The sequence below is a fragment of the Periplaneta americana genome, chromosome 6 (genome assembly GCF_040183065.1).
Source record: "Periplaneta americana isolate PAMFEO1 chromosome 6, P.americana_PAMFEO1_priV1, whole genome shotgun sequence".
Classification (NCBI taxonomy): domain Eukaryota; kingdom Metazoa; phylum Arthropoda; class Insecta; order Blattodea; family Blattidae; genus Periplaneta; species Periplaneta americana.
In genome coordinates, this window is record NC_091122.1 from 6486089 (window position 1) to 6504729 (window position 18641).

General features: G+C 34.3%; 1 protein-coding gene across 2 annotated transcripts in view; it reads left to right on the forward strand.

The window, feature by feature from the left end:
* Nucleotides 1-630: 630 nt before the first annotated feature.
* Nucleotides 631-18641, forward strand: part of LOC138700926 (farnesol dehydrogenase-like) — a 46119-nt gene continuing 28108 nt past the window's right edge. Inside the window, exons 1-7 of one of the 2 annotated variants that reach the window (XM_069827360.1) lie at nt 631-797; nt 3203-3350; nt 5325-5493; nt 8710-8839; nt 8970-9096; nt 12429-12557; nt 15852-16309. In XM_069827360.1, coding sequence (XP_069683461.1) covers nt 3219-3350; nt 5325-5493; nt 8710-8839; nt 8970-9096; nt 12429-12557; nt 15852-15890 — 726 coding nt within the window. In that variant the 5' untranslated portion in view covers nt 631-797; nt 3203-3218 and the 3' untranslated portion in view covers nt 15891-16309. Of the gene's footprint in view, nt 798-3202; nt 3351-5324; nt 5494-8709; nt 8840-8969; nt 9097-12428; nt 12558-15851; nt 16310-18641 lie in introns of those variants that run through there. The other variant, XM_069827359.1, reaches the window with a different exon arrangement.

Genomic DNA, 18641 nt, shown 5'->3' on the forward strand with positions numbered 1-18641 from the left:
GAAAGAATGATGCTGAAACTGATCAGGAAGAGAAAAAGAAATTAGCTGGGTCACTGGCTGAGGAAGAAACTGCCTACTGAAGGATGCACTGGAAGGAATGGTGAACGGGAGAAAAGCTCGAGGTAGAAGAAGATATCAGATGATAGACGACATTAAGATATATGGATCTTATATGGAGTCTAAGGGAAGGTGGAAAATGGGGGTTTGGAAAGTGTTGTGTCTGCAGTGAAATAGCTACATTGAGCAGAAAACTATAAATGAATTGTAACTGTTGTAGAATTTATTTCTTATATTTTGTCAGAGATTAGTAGCTAATGGTAACCTAAATTTTTTTTTGTGTTCTTAAACTTATTACTTTTCCCGAAATACACGCAAAATGTTAAAGAAAATTACTCTACCACATTCTTTTGAAGTCAATAACTGAATTTCCCAGGAAAAGAGAAATTTCGCTTGAGTAAGTTGGCTTCATCACAGAGACACGCCTACATAACGTATTGTTGCACAATCATTACTTATCTGTACGCAACTATATGGTAGCTAACTTTTATTCGTAGAAGTTGGTACTGCGTAAGCGGGAAATTTCTTCAAAACGTCACCGAGTTTACCAGGTGTTGCGTTAGAGCCGTTTACTTACCGCATCTATTTCATTGTCGGTTGAAACTTGCTGATAGCGTTATGTAATTACACGCAACGAGATACCGTGGCTTTCGCGATAAATTAACGAGTTCTGAACGATTCGGAAGTAGTGGAGTGTAGCCGCCGCTCAAACAGTTGACTGTTGCGAGCTGTAACCTTGGGTACGTTCCAAAAGAATTCACTGTTTTTATTTGTCGATTGTGCTTTGTTCTTTTTATACATATTGTTGTGCATTGAAGTGTCATTTTTCACGCTTTCCTTGTCTAGTTTTCGATTAAATATAGACTCGATGGCCGATATTAATGAAAAGTAATGACAATATTAAGAGGTTTCCTACTGATGAATTACAATGCAATACTAGCTAGAACATTACAGCAATTTCACATAGTATAGGCCTATATAGGAAGAAGAGGTTAATAAAATTAGAAGTCAGAGTATGTAAAAATAGGAAATAATTATATAACGGTATACATATTTTTGTAGGTTATTTTACGACGCTGTATCAACATCTCAGGTTATTTAGCGTCTGGGTGAAATGGAGGTAATTAATTTGGGTGAAATGAGTCCGGGGTCCAGCATCGATAGTTATCCAGCATTTGCTCATATTAGGTTGAGGGAAATCGCCGAATGAAACCTCAACCAGTTAACTTGCCCTCCCCAACCGGAATTGGAACCCGGGCCACCTGATTTCACGGTCAGACGCGCTAACCGTTACTCCACATGTGTAGAATATATTCATACTGATTATGAGAATTCGTAAATTTTAATACTTGGTATTTCTTTGTAATTTTTATTTTTCGCCATGTCTAACAGGCCTACACTTTGTATTCATACTCTGTAGGCTTAAATATTGTTTATTGTTGTTTATTGTTAGTAAAATAACATGTACAAAAATACAGTCTTAATTCTTCCCTGAAGGAGTAAAAACTCGTGCTCAGGGAGTCATCTAAACACATACTTAACACAAACAAAGATAATTATTTGACACAAAGTGGGTCAAGAAAAAAATATATATGAATAAATTAACTTTAAAAATACAATTTCAATTTTGACAATTTAAATCATACAAATACATACACATATTAAATCAATATATATTCTTTAAAAATTAAATTCCTAACGCTATTTTTGAAACTTCTGATACTAAAATTTTCCAAATTTGGATATTTTTCAATTATTTTATTGTATAACCTTGGACCAAAGTAGGCACCATGGCTCAGAGCTGTGCTTGTGAAACACTTTGGTTCCTCTAGTCGTGTGAAATCGGATCTTTTAATTCCATAGTTATGATGATACAATTTGAATTTATTGCGATTTTTATGTATGAAGTTTAATAAGGTAATATAATAAATCTGTTTAATTTTCAAAACATTAAAATCAGTGAAAAAAAGCTCGGATGAATAATCAATTGGTTTATTAAGGCATATTTTAATGATTCTTTTCTGAATAAGTATTAGTGGAGTGAGATTAGAATTACAAGCATTTCCTCATCATAAAATTCCATAAGTAGAATGAATGAATGAATGCCGAGTGAATTGGCTCAGATGATAGTGTTCGAGAATCGCATTCGGAAGGTCCCGGGTTCAAACCCTGTGGCCGACTAATCTAACTGGGGTTTTTCATGGCTTCCCTTAGTCACAGAAGCCAATGCCGGATTGTAAATTTACATATCAAGATTCATTACCGCCTCAATCACCAATATTACAAACATTAATCAAAACCTAAAATCAGTTACATGAACACACAATAGAAACAGGAACTCAGCAATGATAATAACGGCTTACTGATATACCCACAGATCCTAAACACGCGTTATAACCACAGATGTTAAAGCCTGTATAAATAAATTTAACAAAAGATAAATAAATAAATAAATAAATAAATAAATAAATAAATAAATAAATAAATAAATAAATAAATAAATAAATAAATAAATAAATAAATAAATAAATAAATAAATAAATAAATAAATAAATAAATGTGATATGCAGGAAATTGCAATTATAAGAATAAAAATAAATAAATAAAGAAAAAACAAGACTGGTTTTCAAGATTTACATGGAGGTGTATACATGTTTATTTCTGAATCAAAATAATATGTGATTTTTAATTATAATTTCCATAGAAAGTGTAATTATGCTAAAATGAAAATAGCATTTCGATTAAAATTAATTCGAATAATTGTTTTGGAATTGACTGTAATTTTATTCTTATGACAAGAAGTCCTAAGTTATATTAACAAAAAATAAATACCAGAATATTCTACATCTAAGAAATAGTAAGTGACGAAAACAACCATATGATTTGTGCCATCTCGTGGTGATGGTACGGGGGGATAACGAACAAATCTAGAATGTTCATTGTGTCTGCAATTCCTTACTCTAAATCTTGCATGTGAGTGATAATAAAATGGCTGTAGTTAAATTATGTATAGAGACAAGATAGCTACTTTACAATGATGTTATCGCCTTTCTTACTCATATTTTATCAGCCCCTAACTTACGAATATTCTAAAAATTAATATTTCTATCCTAAAAAGATTTCCTGTGTCTCTAACCTGTTTCAGAAGCAAATGTTTCGCCATGGAGCGTTGGTCAGGTCGGGTTGCCGTGGTAACAGGGGCGAGTGCAGGAATTGGGGCTTCCATTGCTGCTGAACTCACCAAGAAAGGTCTCCAAGTCGTCGGTCTGGCGAGGAGATCTGAAAAAATAGAGGTGAGTTGCTAATTTCAATGTGAATACCGGAAAGATTTGATATTTGTACTTTAGAATAACACATTAAAGCCCAGGTTGTACAAAAGTCAGTAAATATGGATTATTTAAGTGAATATTAGTAAATAACTCAAGGTTAGTTTCTATAATACCTATTACGTTGTATAAAATTAACTTAAGAACATGTAAACTAGGTTTATTTTTATTGATGTTTGTAGTAAAATGTGTGACAACATAGCGAAACATGAAATTTCTGTGTAAAGCCAGTTGGTTTTCAATTGTTTCGCCAATGAGAGAGAAAACAATCATCACGGCCTCCTGAATACGCGTCTCTATATATGTGAGGAGGATCATGAACATTGGATTCAGAGCATGATTTCGTTTTCTTTGTGGTTGTAACTGAGGACGTAACCTTTGTTCAAGTTCTAACCCTACAAAATTTGGTAACTGAAATCACATTTTAAATTGTTTTTCGAGTTCAATGAACGGATTTCCTCGCTGTTGGAAAATAGGAGAAGCACGACGAAATTCATCATCATAAATAGATGAGAATAATCAGAAACCTGAAAATAAATATATTTTTTAACGTAACTTAACCTAGAAAAAAGTGCGTATTACATCATTTCACTACAAACTTTGAAAGGTATATAGAACTAAAAATACGAATTCTCTGCGTTTGTCTGAACCAAAATGTAAAACCAATGCAGCTTTTTATCATAGCATGAGTCAAGGTCCCAGATTATTAAACAAATTTTATTCCAATAATATTTCAACCACGAATCCTCTCCAAATTAATAAAAAAATTTAAAAAAATTGTATTGGATTTATAGTTTTGGTTTAAACATATTAAACACTTTTTAATCTGTATTCACTGTCAATTTTAATTTTATTTTTGTCTGTATTGGAATCCCCTCCTGAGCACGAGTCTTACTCACTCAGGAGTGGGCTAGATTATGTTATATTGTATTAACTTGTATTCATTTGAAACTTACTAGCAATAAAATAAATAAATAAATAAATAAATAAATAAATAAATAAATAAATAAATAAATAAATAAATAAATAAGTAAATAAATAAATAAGTAAATAAGTAAATAAGTAAGTAAATAAATAAATAAACAAGTAAATAAATAAATAAATAAGTAAATAAATAAATAAATAAATAAATAAACAAGTAAATAAATAATAAATAAGCAAGTAAATAAATAAGTAAATAAGTAAATAAATAAATAAACACGTAAATAAATAAGTAAATAAATAAGTAAATAAGTAATTAAATAAATAAACAAGTAAATAAATAAATAAATAAATAAGTAAGTAAATAAATAAGTAAATAAATAAACAAGTAAATAAATAAATAAATAAATAAATCAGAGATTAAAAATGAACATAAATCTCTCTAAATACAATGAAAATAAATTTAATTCTCCGTTTTACTTAGATGTAAGCAGAATTTGTTTCTGAAATATCTTCTGTGAACTTCAGTTAATATGATTAACTTCAGAAGATTCGTAAATTATATCGAATTTAAAGTTAAGACTAAATAACCTAACGTTAATATTTAGACTACCAAAAATTCCCAGTTAAGTATAACCCCAGATCACGTATTATAACAGAATGGCCATTCCCATGTTAAAACCATGTGGAAGAGAACAACCACCAGGATCGCCACTGTCAATTTTAACGACCGCTAGATGGAAGTACAGTTGCTCTATGCAATTCTAATTAGAGTTCAAGCATGACTTCTTCTACAGTCCGCTAGATGGCAGCATAGTGAAATTGATAAAAGTTGTTGCTTTCAAAGCCCATAAAGCTGATCAATCTGTTATACATATGATCTGAGCTTTAAGTATTTCCAAATCGATTCTGTTCCTTCATCTTTGACTTTTATTTAAAGGATAAAATAAACAATTTCATACACTGCAAATAAGAAATTAATAAATTCCTTTACAATTTGTTTTGATTTATATATTTCAGGAAATTTCCAGGTCACTTGGGTCCGTAAAGGGAAAGCTATACGCTGTGAAATGTGACGTAAGCAAGGAAGCAGATGTCAAGGAAGCCTTCAAGTGGGTCAAGGACAACCTGGGGGTTGTCGACATCCTTGTTAACAATGCAGCAGTTGCCCACGACAGCTCTATAATAGGTAGGCACGCACTTCGAATCTTGTTAGTGACAAAACAAAGCAATATGCAGAAAGTAATGCTAGTAAGAAAGCAATCATGTTTTCCTCCAAGCTGCCTAGGCTGCGCGAAACTTTCCCCAATCCGATCAAGATGGGCTAATTTTGTAAGTACCTTTTATTTTACTAGATTATTTTACGACGCTTTATCAACATCTTAGGTTATTTAGCGTCTGAGTGAGATGAAGGTGATAATGCCGGTGAAATGAGTCCGGGGTCCAACACCGAAAGTTGCCCAGCATTTGCTCATATTGGGTTGAGGAAAAACCCCGGAAAAAGCCTCAACCAGGTAACTTGCCACGACCGGGAATCGAACCCGGGCCACCTGGTTTCGCGGCCAGACGCACTAACCGTTACTCCACAGGTGTGGACTGTAAGTACATTGGCCAGAAATAGAAATAAGCGTATGTTAAACGTCGAACCCTTGATCACATACAAGACTTTCAAGTCAACTTTGATCAATATCACTATGCTGCCATCTAACGACTGCAAACGAGGTCACGTTATATGGAATTGCATGGAGGAACTGTACTTCCATCTAGCAGTCGTTACCAAAAACTTCATTTTCGACAGTAGAGAGTCCAGTGGTTGTTTTGTTTTATAAATATGTTGCCATTTCATAACATGGAAATAGCTAAACAGATAAGTATGTGATCAGGAGTCGAACACAGAACCAGATCTCGTCTTGGTTGTCTGTAAGCTGAGAAATTAAAAAAAAAACCCTTAGGATTTGTATCAAAGTTTTAAATGACCTCTCTGTAAACCGAAATTAGAGTTACAATAGGGAATACCGGGTGTTTCAAAAGATAGTACTCAAACTGAATGAGGTTACAGTGGTCTCGAAACATATATTATACAATCCTCTGTTTCTTTACTTTTCTCTTTCATCCAGTCTTCCTTCGCCTTATCAGTTTCTCTTCTTAGTTCGTTGTTAAGTTTCCTGCAGTTTCTTCTACCTTCTTCTGTGTTGATGTTTTTCTATTTCCTCCTTTCCTCCATCTTCTCCAACATTTTCCCTGTGACACAAGGTTTCTTAATTTTAAATTTTTCGAATAGGAATCCGTGGTTTCCAAACTAATTCTCAATTAGTACAAAACCTTAATATCAGGACCTACATCACGGATGCAATCATATTTTGTACTCTACCTTCTGCAGCGTTTTAATGGGGAGATGAACAACAGCATTTTTCAACAACTTTTTCCAGAACTGTTAGAAAAGTGCCACTTCTCTTCCGTCAGCAGGTGTGATTGTAACCGTAATACTTAACTCTTGATGTACGAGACTTTATACATCTCGCATATCTCGGACGTTGGATCGGAAGAAAAGGTCCGATTGAATGGCCAGCCCGTTCCCCTGACTTAATTCCCCTTGGTTATTTCTTTTCTAGCATATAAAAGTCTTATTTACGAGACACGTAACGTGGAAAATGCAACATCTTGTGATTCGGGAGATATCTGGAGTATTTCATAGAATGCGCCGAAGTTGCCTTCGACGATGCTATATTTCACGTCCGTTATCAAATACATTACAAAAAGTATAGTTTCAAATGAAACAAAATTGGTTCACTTACAGATCTGAAAGTAATAATTTTGTCTGTCGTGAGTATAGCAAATGATCGCTTCTTAGATTGATTACAGGAAGGTCAGGCGTTCAAAGCTAGGATTGTTTAATTGGTCACTGTGCAGACATGTTAAAGAATGTCTTACTTACTTACTTACAAATGGCTTTTAAGGAACCCGAAGGTTCATTGCCGCCCTCACATAAGCCCGCCAGCGGTCCCTATCCTGTGCAAGATTAATCCAGTCTCTATCATCATACCCCACCTCCCTCAAATCCATTTTAATATTATCCTCCCATCTACGTCTCGGCATCCCTAAAGGTCTTTTTCCCTCCGGTCTCCCAACTAACACTCTATATGCATTTCTGGATTCGCCCATACGTGCTACATGCCCTGCCCATCTTAAACGTCTGGATTTAATGTTCCTAATTATGCCAGGTGAAGAATACAATGCGTGTAGTTCTGTGTTGTGTAACTTTCTCCATTCTCCTGTAACTTCATCCCTCTTAGGCCCAAATATTTTCTAAGCACCTTATTCTCAAAGACCTTTAACCTCTGTTCCTCTCTCAAAGTGAGAGTCCAAGTTTCACAACCATACAGAACAACCGGTAATATAACTGTTTTATAAATTCTAACTTTCAGATTTTTGGACACCAGACTGAATGATAAGAGCTTCTCAACCGAATAATAACACGCATTTCCCATATTTATTCTGCGTCAGCAGGTGTCATTGTAAATGGAACACTTTACTGTTGATATACGAGACTTTATACATCTCGCATAACCTGGACGTTGGATCGGAAGAAAAGGTCCGATTGAATATCTAGAAAACTAAATTAAATAATTTAAGAACTTTAAGCTCATGTTCTAAGTTATTTTTTAAATTGATATACATGGTGATTCACAAAGATTTGCCATACTCTAGGATTTGATTCCTGACATCTTTTTGAAGAAAAAAGTTCATATATACATGTGTCCGATTTTGAATAGTTTTGGATAAAATCACGGTTCTTCCTTCCGTAACACGCATCCTTGTGAACTTCTCTCTTTCTCTGGACGTTTGGAGCTGTGTGGGTTACATTACAATTATAGATAGCAGCGACACAAAGTCTCGTGTCATCAGGGATCAGGGTTAGAGAGAATGCAACATCCGTACTGCATATCTACCTAGGATTAGAACAAAGGAAGTCAGGAAATGTGGCGCGCGCAGTTCACATTCGGGCGACTGCATGTATTGCTGCAGAAGTTGGGCTCTTTGAAAACCGGGTTTAATACTGATTTTTTAGGTGAGTAATATATGAATATCCCTTGATGAATATTTACAATAAACTCGACAGCATTCTCGTAAATAATTTAAATGCTAAAACCTTCATAATTTTCACGTTTATGTTTAACATTCAGAAGGATGTAAGTCATTAAATTTAAAAATTACGACAAAATATGTTCATATGAACTTTTTTTCATCACAATTATGTCAGAAATCAGTTCCTAGAATATGACACAGTATTCGTGAATCACCCTGTATAATATAAATCGGAGTTTGGTCATAACTTAAAATGACCGACATCCCTTGATTTCGTTCATGAATAAGTAGAGTAATGTGTAACTAATATGTTTGTTAGATGGACCCAATGAGGGGTTGAAGGAGATGCTGGACCTGAATGTCCTGGGTTTGAGCATGTGCACCAAAGAAGCCCTCCAGTTGATGAAGGAGAAGGGCGTGGACGACGGGCATATAATTCATATCAACAGGTACTTAACACCGCAAAACATTCAGAATACAATTACAACGCTAACGTGGAAAGTGTCCATACATTTATTATTCTATACTTCTCAGGATTGATAAGTAACTGACCAGCTTTTCTGATATATTGTTACACAGTGACGTAGGACACAAGCCTCCAGGTGGAAGGTACACCATGTACTGCACAACAAAACACGCCGTCACGGCGTTAACAGAGGGTCTGCGGCGTGAGTTGGTGCAGCAAAAGTCCAAGATTCGAGTCACGGTAAGTGAAATTTATTCACTATCACTACTGGGTGTTCATTTGAAAGTGTATCATGACGTCATTGTTGTGAGTCAGCGATTTGAAGCGAGTTTCAGCTTTTATGTCAGAGGAGTTGCCTACCAATCAAGGCGTTCAATTTGAACTTGAGAACGTGTACGGTATAACTTGAATGTCGTAGCAACAGATGGCGGTCTGTACGCTCTGTGTGCTACATAACCTCTTTCGAACTGTGTTTTGCGCCGGCAAGTAGTACGCAGGGTATTTGTTATCATCGGTTGCGTACGGCAACATTCCACAACACAAATCAAATGCTCCGTGTCCATGTTGACCGTCGAAGTTAATGTCAAAAATACGTGTCCACACCTGTGGAGTAACGGTCAGCACGTCTGGCCGCGAAACCAGGTGGTCCGGGTTCGATTCCCGTTCGGGGCAAGTTACCTGGTTGAGGTTTTTTCTGGGGTTTTCCCTCAACCCAATACGAGCAAATGCTGGGTAACTTTCGGTGCTGGACCCCGGATTCATTTCACCGGGATTATCACATTCATATCATTCAGACGCTAAATAACCTGAGATGTTGATACAGCGTCGTAAAATAACCCAATAAAATAAAATAAAATAAACAAATACGTAAGTAATCGTCTTAACCCTCTCCACATATCCCGACAGTAAGAAAAAACTCACCTCAGTACGTGTTTCCAAACAGTTCACATTCCTGCCACTACAGGCGTTACCGTACGTATCGGTAAGTACTCTTCAGAATGAACGCCGTACTAGCTAAGCAACTTCTCTGGCACATAAGTAATACGCCTTTGCGGAAGTGTAGGAAGATTGAATTCTCTAGGCTCATCGACTAGCCACATGACGGCATACAGCGAGACATGAACACTTTGAACTGAACACCAGTATTACGAGCTGTTGATCTTTGTAATACAGGATATCCCTTGTACTGTCTTTGTTACTATGGTAACCATTAGGTCCGAAATTTGGTAGGTTTTAGTAGGTAGATATTTTCACAATATCACACTTAGGCTTCTGAAAATCTGCTCACAGTGCAACAATATCACTTTCCACAACAGTTTTTGCGTGAAGGAGTACATTCATGTATGATCACCATAAATAAGGACAAAATCTATGTAAGAAACGGACAGTCATTATTATTATTATTATTATTATTATTATTATTATTATTATTATAATTATATTACTATTATTATTATCATCATTATATTTAATTGCCATTATTTTAATTATTTCACTGTACTAATTTTAATAATTATTTGTGCTATTTTACTTTGTTGCATTTGGTCAATCATTAATGTAGACTATTATATTGTTTGTATTTCATCTCATTGCCATTTTCTATCATTCATTCTCATCATCATTTGTTGTTTTGTTCTGTTTTGTATCCTGTGCTAAACTGTAATTGGCCTTGTGCTGTTGTTTTGCATGTTAATATTCTAAATAAATAAAATAAATAAATAAATAAATTACAATTATTATTTTCATTATTATAACTATTATTATTATCATTACCATTATTACAATTATTATTGTCATTATTACTATCTTTACTAGTATTATTATCATTACCATAATTACAATTATTATTGTCATTACTATCTTTACTAGTATTATTATCATTACAATTATTATTTTCATTATTATAACTATTATTATTATCATTACCATTATTACAATTATTATTGTCATTACTATCTTTACTAGTATTATTATCATTACCATAATTACAATTATTATTGTCATTACTATCTTTACTAGTATTATTATCATTACAATTATTATTTTCATTATTATAACTATTATTATTATCATTACCATTATTACAATTATTATTGTCATTACTATCTTTACTAGTATTATTATCATTACCATAATTACAATTATTATTGTCATTACTATCTTTACTAGTATTATTATCATTACAATTATTATTTTCATTATTATAACTATTATTATTATCATTACCATTATTACAATTATTATTGTCATTATTACTATCTTTACTAGTATTATTATTATTACAATTACTATTTTCATTATTATAATTATTATTATTATTATCATTACCATTATTACAATTATTATTGGCATTATTATTTACATTATTATAATTATTATTATTATCATTACCATTATTACAATTATTATTGGCATTATTATCTTTACTAGTATTATTATTATTATTATCATCATCATTACAAATATTATTTTCATTATTATAACTATTATTATTATTATCATTACCATTATTACAATTATTATTAGCATTATTATATTTACTAGTATTATTATTATTATTATTATTATCATCATCATTACAATTATTATTTTCATTATTATAACTATTATTATTATTATCATCATTATTACAATTATTATTGTCACTACTACTATCTTTACTATTATTATTATTATTATTATTATTATTATTATTATTATTATTATTATTATTATTATTATTATTATTATTATTATTATTGGTAAACGAATTGCATTTATCACACCCTTTAGAATTATACGTCTGAAGATAGAGGTTTTCACCGTTGTGGAGTAACAGTTAACACGTCTGACCGTGGAACGAGCGGGCCCGGGTTCAAATCCTGATTAGGACAAGTTACTGGTTCAAGTTTTCTCCAGGATTTTCCTTCAATCCATAAAGAGCAAATGCTGGATATCGTTTAGCGATGGACCCTGGACTCATTTCGCTGGCATTATCACCTTCATTTCACTCAGACACTAGATAACCATAGCAGTTGATAAAGCGTCGTAAAGTAACACATTAAAAAGATAGGGGTTCAATCTGAAATTTTTTAATTGAATTATCAGTGGTTTTGAACTTCCCTCGAAAACTAAATCGATATACTTTCCCACAAAATCGTGTCTTTTTTAAACTTTGTTATTTAACGACGCTGTATCAACTACGAGGTTATTTAGCGTCGATGGCATTGATGATAGCGAGATGAAGCAAGGATTCGTCATAGATTACCTGACATTTTCCTTATGGTTAGGGAGAATCTCGGAAAGAATCCGACCAAGTAATCAGCCCAAGCGGGAATCGAACCCGCGCCCGAGCGAAACTCTGGATGAACAGGGAAATGCCTTAGCCGACTGAGGTACGCCGGTAGCTTGTGTGTTCAGCAAACCTAAAATTATTCAAGGTGGAAAGTTTTGAAATGAACACATAATATTAAATAGTTTGCAGGAGACAACGGACAAGCTTGTTTTACTCCTTGATTCATTTGCTAATTTGAATTATGTTTTATTACTCCTACTATGTGGTCTGGAAACATTCTTTCTTTGTCCTATTCCAGAGCCTGAGTCCCGGCCTAGTGAAGACAGAAATGCCCGCGGAGGAATTTCTGAAAATGTGCCCCTCTCTCAACCCTGAAGACGTAGCGGATGCCGTAATGTATGTACTGGGAGTGCCACCACACGTGCAGGTTTGTGAACATTTCTACACTGTCTTATTTCGCACATCATTATCATTAAATGTATATTTATGTTAATAAGTAATTATTAGGGTCATATTCATAGACGAGACTTTGGACCAAAGTTGACTTTGGAAAGTAGAAAGTCACCATTTTCCTATTCACAGTCGACACTTCGACGAAAGTAAACTTCAACCGTGACTTTACTTCGAAGTCGTCGGAAATCTAGACTTTGACTTTGACTTTCGTTCGTGGACAAAAGGAAAATTGCTGATATTTGGGAAATTGTTGAATTTGCCGAGAATATTGAAGACATCCAGGAGTTTATTAAAGCTGCTCATGTTCCTTAGCGTATTATTATAGATTATAAATTCAATCTAGCTCCAGATTTGATAAACAGTATTAAATATACTCGTCATGTTTCAACTTTCATTGATGAATAATCAAAGAGGATTATCTGTTCCACCAATAAATACAACTTATTTCATCGAGATTTTACGCTATAGGTAAGGATTAATAGCTTAATATTGATATTTACTATTTAATTCTATAGAGGAGAGCCATTCATACCGGAACCCACACTTTCTGAAGTCGAAATTGCGATAGAAAATCTGAAAAAGTGCAAGTCTCTAGATATTCATCAAATTCCAGCAGGATTAATACAAGAGGGTGGAAGGGCATTATCTAGCGAAATCTATAAACTTGTACTTGCAATTTGGGAAAAGGAAATTGTACCAGAACAATGGAAGGAGTCCATAATCGTACCTATTTTTAAAAAGGGGACAAGACTAACTGTAGTAACTTTCGAGGAATATCACTTTTGTTGACGTCGTACAAAATTTTGTCGAATATCCTTTTGAGAAGATTAACTCCATATGTAGATGAAATTATTGGGGATCATCAGTGTGGTTTCAAGCGTAATAGATAGACTATTGATAAGATTTTTTGTATTCGACAGATAATGGAGAAGAAATGGAGTATAAGGGTACGGTACATCAGTTATTCATAGATTTAAAAAAGGCGTATGACTCGGTTAAGAGAGAAGTTTTATATAATATTCTTATTGAATTTGGTATTCCCAAGAAACTAGTTCGTTTAATTAAAATGTGTCTCAGTGAAACATACAGCAGAGTCCGTATAGGTCAGTTTCTATCTGATGCTTTTCCAATTCACTGCGGGCTAAAGCAGGGAGATGCACTATCACCTTTACTTTTTAACTTCGCTCTAGAATATGCCATTCGGAAAGTTCAGGATAACAGAAAGGGTTTGGAGTTGAACGGGTTACATCAGCTGCTTGTCTATGCGGATGACGTGAATATGTTAGGGGAAAATCCACAAACGATTAGGGAAAACACGGGAATTCTAGTTGAAGCAAGTAAAGCGATAGGGTTAGAAGTAAATCCCGAAAAGACTAAGTATATGATTATGTCTCGTGACCAGAATATTGTACGAAATGAAACTATAAAAATTGGAGATTTATCTTTCGAAGAGGTGGAAAAATTCAAATATCTTGGAGCAACAGTAAGAAATATAAATGATACTCGGGAGGAAATTAAACACAGAATAAATATGGGAAATGCGTGTTATTATTCGGTTGAGAAGTTTTTGTCGTCTAGTCTTCTGTCAAAAAATCTGAAAGTTAGAATTTATAAAACAGTTATAATACCGGTTGTTCTGTATGGTTGTGAAACTTGGACTCTCACTTTGAGAAAGGAACAGAGATTAAGGGTGTTTGAGAATAATGTTCTTAGGAAAATATTTGGGGCTAAGAGGGATGAAGTTACAGGAGAATGGAGGAAGTTACACAACGCAGAGCTGCACGCATTGTATTCTTCACCTGACGTAATTAGGAACATAAAATGCAGACGTTTGAGATGGGCAGGGCATGTAGCACGTATGGGCGAATCCAGAAATGCATATATAGTGTTAGTTGGGAGGCCGGCGAGAAAAAGACCTTTAGGGAGGCCGAGATGTAGATGGGAAGATAATATTAAAATGGATTTGAGGGAGGTGGTATATGATGGTAGAGACTGGATTAATCTTGCTCAGGATAGGGACCAATGGCGGGCTTATGTGAGGGCGGAAATGAACCTCCGGGTTCCTTAAAAGCCAGTAAGTAAGTAAGAGGACAGGTTATACTGTACAGTTGGAAATGCAGTTAATTTATAACCCTTGCGGTCGTCATAATAATGTTTTCTGCATATTGATTTCAGATAATTTTTAAGTAGTTTCTGCAGACATGCAGGGAATAACTCTGCCAACTGTCAGCAGGATAATATGTCTCTTTCATAGCCTGTCATTGGTGGAATCTTATCTTCCATATCTTCACAACAAAATTATTTGACAATGAAATAATTTCAGGGCTGAATGTGAAACTAATGTAACTGCAATAGATGTTTTATTCACAACAAAATTCTTAACAGGCAATAATATTTCAGATAAACTATACCATCATGTTTTGTAGTTATGAATTGTGTTATATACAAGACTGTTCGAACTGAGTTACGATTTTTTGGGTGGCCTGGTAGAAGAACAAATTATTATCTATTGGTGTAAAGACCTAAATAAGTCAATTTTTGTACTTACGTTACTTTCACAATAAGCTCTCGAATAATAATATTCTTATGTAAAGCTGCGAGAGCGGTTAACAATTGCTTAACATGTACCGATGTTCAATTGTTTCACTGATTTCTGACTCAAACGATGGCTTTGATTGTGGCAATGCCTACTCAATTTTAACTATCTGTTAATTTAATTCGTTTAGAAGGCATTTACTCGCTTTAAAACTCTGCTTCTTTCTCTGGCCGCTAGTGCGCTGTTGTCTATGTGTGTTAACTGCAGTAAAGGAGGAATGGATTGAATTTCCTCCACACAAACACAATCTCGCATCTTTCTCACAGTTTTCTAGCAGCACATGAGTGTGCATCGTTTAAAACTCGATCAACCGAGGTTTTCTTATAGCTGTGAATTTAAATATTATCGAATCTTCCTTGAATTTCCAGGCACATATTTCATTTGGTTATTTACTTTCAAAAGAAGAAAATGTGAGGAGGACGTTCCTCCCTTCCCTCCCCCGAGGAACCGACACTGGAATCTATCATCAGTTGAACATCGCTTACAGCTTTGTGTCTACTGATAGATTCTTTAAAAATATTGATTCTGTAAATTTAATTGAAAGTATTTTCTCTGTTAACAATCTCTAAGGTAGTGTCTGTTAAAATGAAGGGTGGACATATAATCGATATAACTTGATGTTTTTCGTAATTTGAACCATTAATTAACTGTATTTTTTATCCTGCATTGCAGATTCACGAACTGACGATCATTCCTGTTGGACAACACTGAAGAAAGTTAAAATAAAATTTAAAAAATAATTCTTACCCATCATTCAACAGGAAAAACAAAGGAGTGACAGTCCTCCAGAAACAAATAGTCATTAAACATCTCCAGTTGCCAGAAAAAAACTAAATTCGATTGTTTCAACGGAATTTAAATACGCTGTTTTGAGTTCAACGTCTACAATAATTATTTATGCGTGCATTGTAGAGACATAGGTCACATTATCTCAATGTAAATAAACATTTTATCAAATTTGAGACAACTGTTTCAAATTTGTACAACAGTGAACAATTTCAAGGGATAATTATATACTTTAACCTAATTTTTTTGAGACTGTTTTAAATTTATGACTTAATTCTACATGCTACGATATTACTATAATGTTGATTGCCAACAATTAAAAAAATATATAATTTGAAACATTACATTAAATCTATTATTTTTACCTTTTTCGCACTTCCAATAAACAATACTTTTAGTAATTGTGACTGTAATCGTGTAATCGGTAATATATAGATTACAAAGTCCCAAACTCTGATAGAAAGAAATGAAACGTATGAATCTGTCCATTGATTCATGCTCTTAGCGTTATTTTTCAGTTGTCATTTCATTTTTAAAAATGTGTAAACTTGGAATTAATGACGACTTTTTCATAGCAATACCTTAATATTAGCTACGGTATATGAATGTGGATTATTTTAATACTTATACTTATGGCTTTTAAGGAACTCGTAGGTTCATTGCCGCCCTCACATAAGCCCGCCATCGGTCCCTATCCTGTGCAAGATTAATCCAGTCTCTAGCATCATATCCCACCTCCCTCAAATCCATTTTAATATTATCTTCCCATCTACGTCTCGGCCTCCCCAAAGGTCTTTTTCCCTCCGGCCTCCCAACTAACACTCTATAAGTTTTTCTGGATTCGCTCTTACGTGCTACATGCCCTGCCCATCTCAATCGTCTGGATTTAATGTTCCTAATTATGTCAGGTGAAGAATACAATGCGTGTAGTTCTGTGTTGTGTAACTTTCTCAATTCTCCTGTAACTTCATCCCTCTTAGCCACAAATATTTTCCTAAGCACCTTATTCTCGAATACCCTTAACCTCTGTTCCTCTCTCAAAGTGAGAGTCCAAGTTTTACAACCATACAGAACAATCGATAATATAATTGTTTTATAAATTCTAACTTTCAGATTTTTTGACAGCAGACTGGATGACAAAAGTTTCTCAACCGAATAATAACAGGCATTTCCCATATTTATTCTGCGTTTAATTTCCTCCCGAGTGTCATTTATATTTCTTACTGTTGCTCCAAGATATTTGAATTTTTCGACCACTTCGAAAGATAAATCTCCAATTTTTATACTTCCACTTCGTAGAATATTTTTGTCACGAGACATAATCATAATCATATACTTCATCTTTATATTACCGGTTGTTCTGTATGGTTGTGAAACTTAGACTCTCACTTTGAGAGAGGAATGGAGATTAAGAGTGTTTGAGAATAAGATTCTTAGGAAAATATTTGGAGCTAAGAGGGATAAAGTTACAGGAGAATGGAGAAAGTTACACAACGAAGAACTGCACGCATTGTATTCTTCACCTGACATAATTAGGAACATTAAATCCAGACGTTTGAGATGGGCAGGGCATGTAGCACAAATGGTTGGAATCCAGAAATGCAGTATTAGTTGGGAGGTTGGGAGGCCGGAGGGAATAAGACCTTTGGGGAGGCCGAGGCGTAGATGGAAGGATAATATTAAAACGGATTTGAGGGAGGTGGGATATGATGATAGAGACTGGATTAATCTTGCACAGGATAGGAACCGATGGCGGGCTTATGTGAGGGCGGCAATGAACCTGCTAGTTCCTTAAAATCCATTTGTAAGTAAGTAAGTTGTAAGTTAATATTTTTATAGAGCAAGATGTGTGACTGGATTGGTTGTATCTCGATGGAAAATTAACTGAAATGCATACATAATATTTTACTTTACTTTGAAGTTAACCATCACGACCTTGACTTGAGAACAGACATAGACAGCAACAATGACTTGGGGAAAAAATCGAGAGTGTAGGAAAATGATACGAGGATGAATATGGCAGGTTGGAGGGCTTGTGTGGCTCTTGCACAAGACTGTGCAATTCGATTATGATTTTGCACAATTGCAAGACTTGACAGAGATTACGTCTGAGAGACATAAACACTTTATCAGCTTTCAGGACGTTTATCGCTTTGATTATGCGAAGTGTACGAGATAGTATTGTGATTCTGCAAATTTTATATTCAGATTTTAACAAAGTACTTGTTTTCAGCAGTGGTGATAAGGAAAAAATGGGTTTGAACATGCTGTACAGCGATATCTTGTGAACTATTGGAAGGATTGATCATGCATTTAACAAGCTGGCCTAATAATACAGACAATGAAGTGAATTAACACATTAAAATTATACAGGGTGATTCACGAGGAAAGATAAAAAATTTTGGATACGATATCTTAGGCCATTTTGAGTGAAAAAGTTCATATGAACATAGGTTCGTTTTCGAACGATGGCGGAGCTAGGTGCATTTTTTTTGTAAAACGTCTCGCCGCAATGTGAATCAGACGTTACCATATGCTGCTGACATGAGACAATATCACCGATGAATGACGCAACATCGGAAACTGCATTGTGACCGATGTAGATAAAGAGAAGAGAAACAAACCGGGCGGTGGGGCATTACAAATGTCACAACAAATACGCTATCACTTATCGGT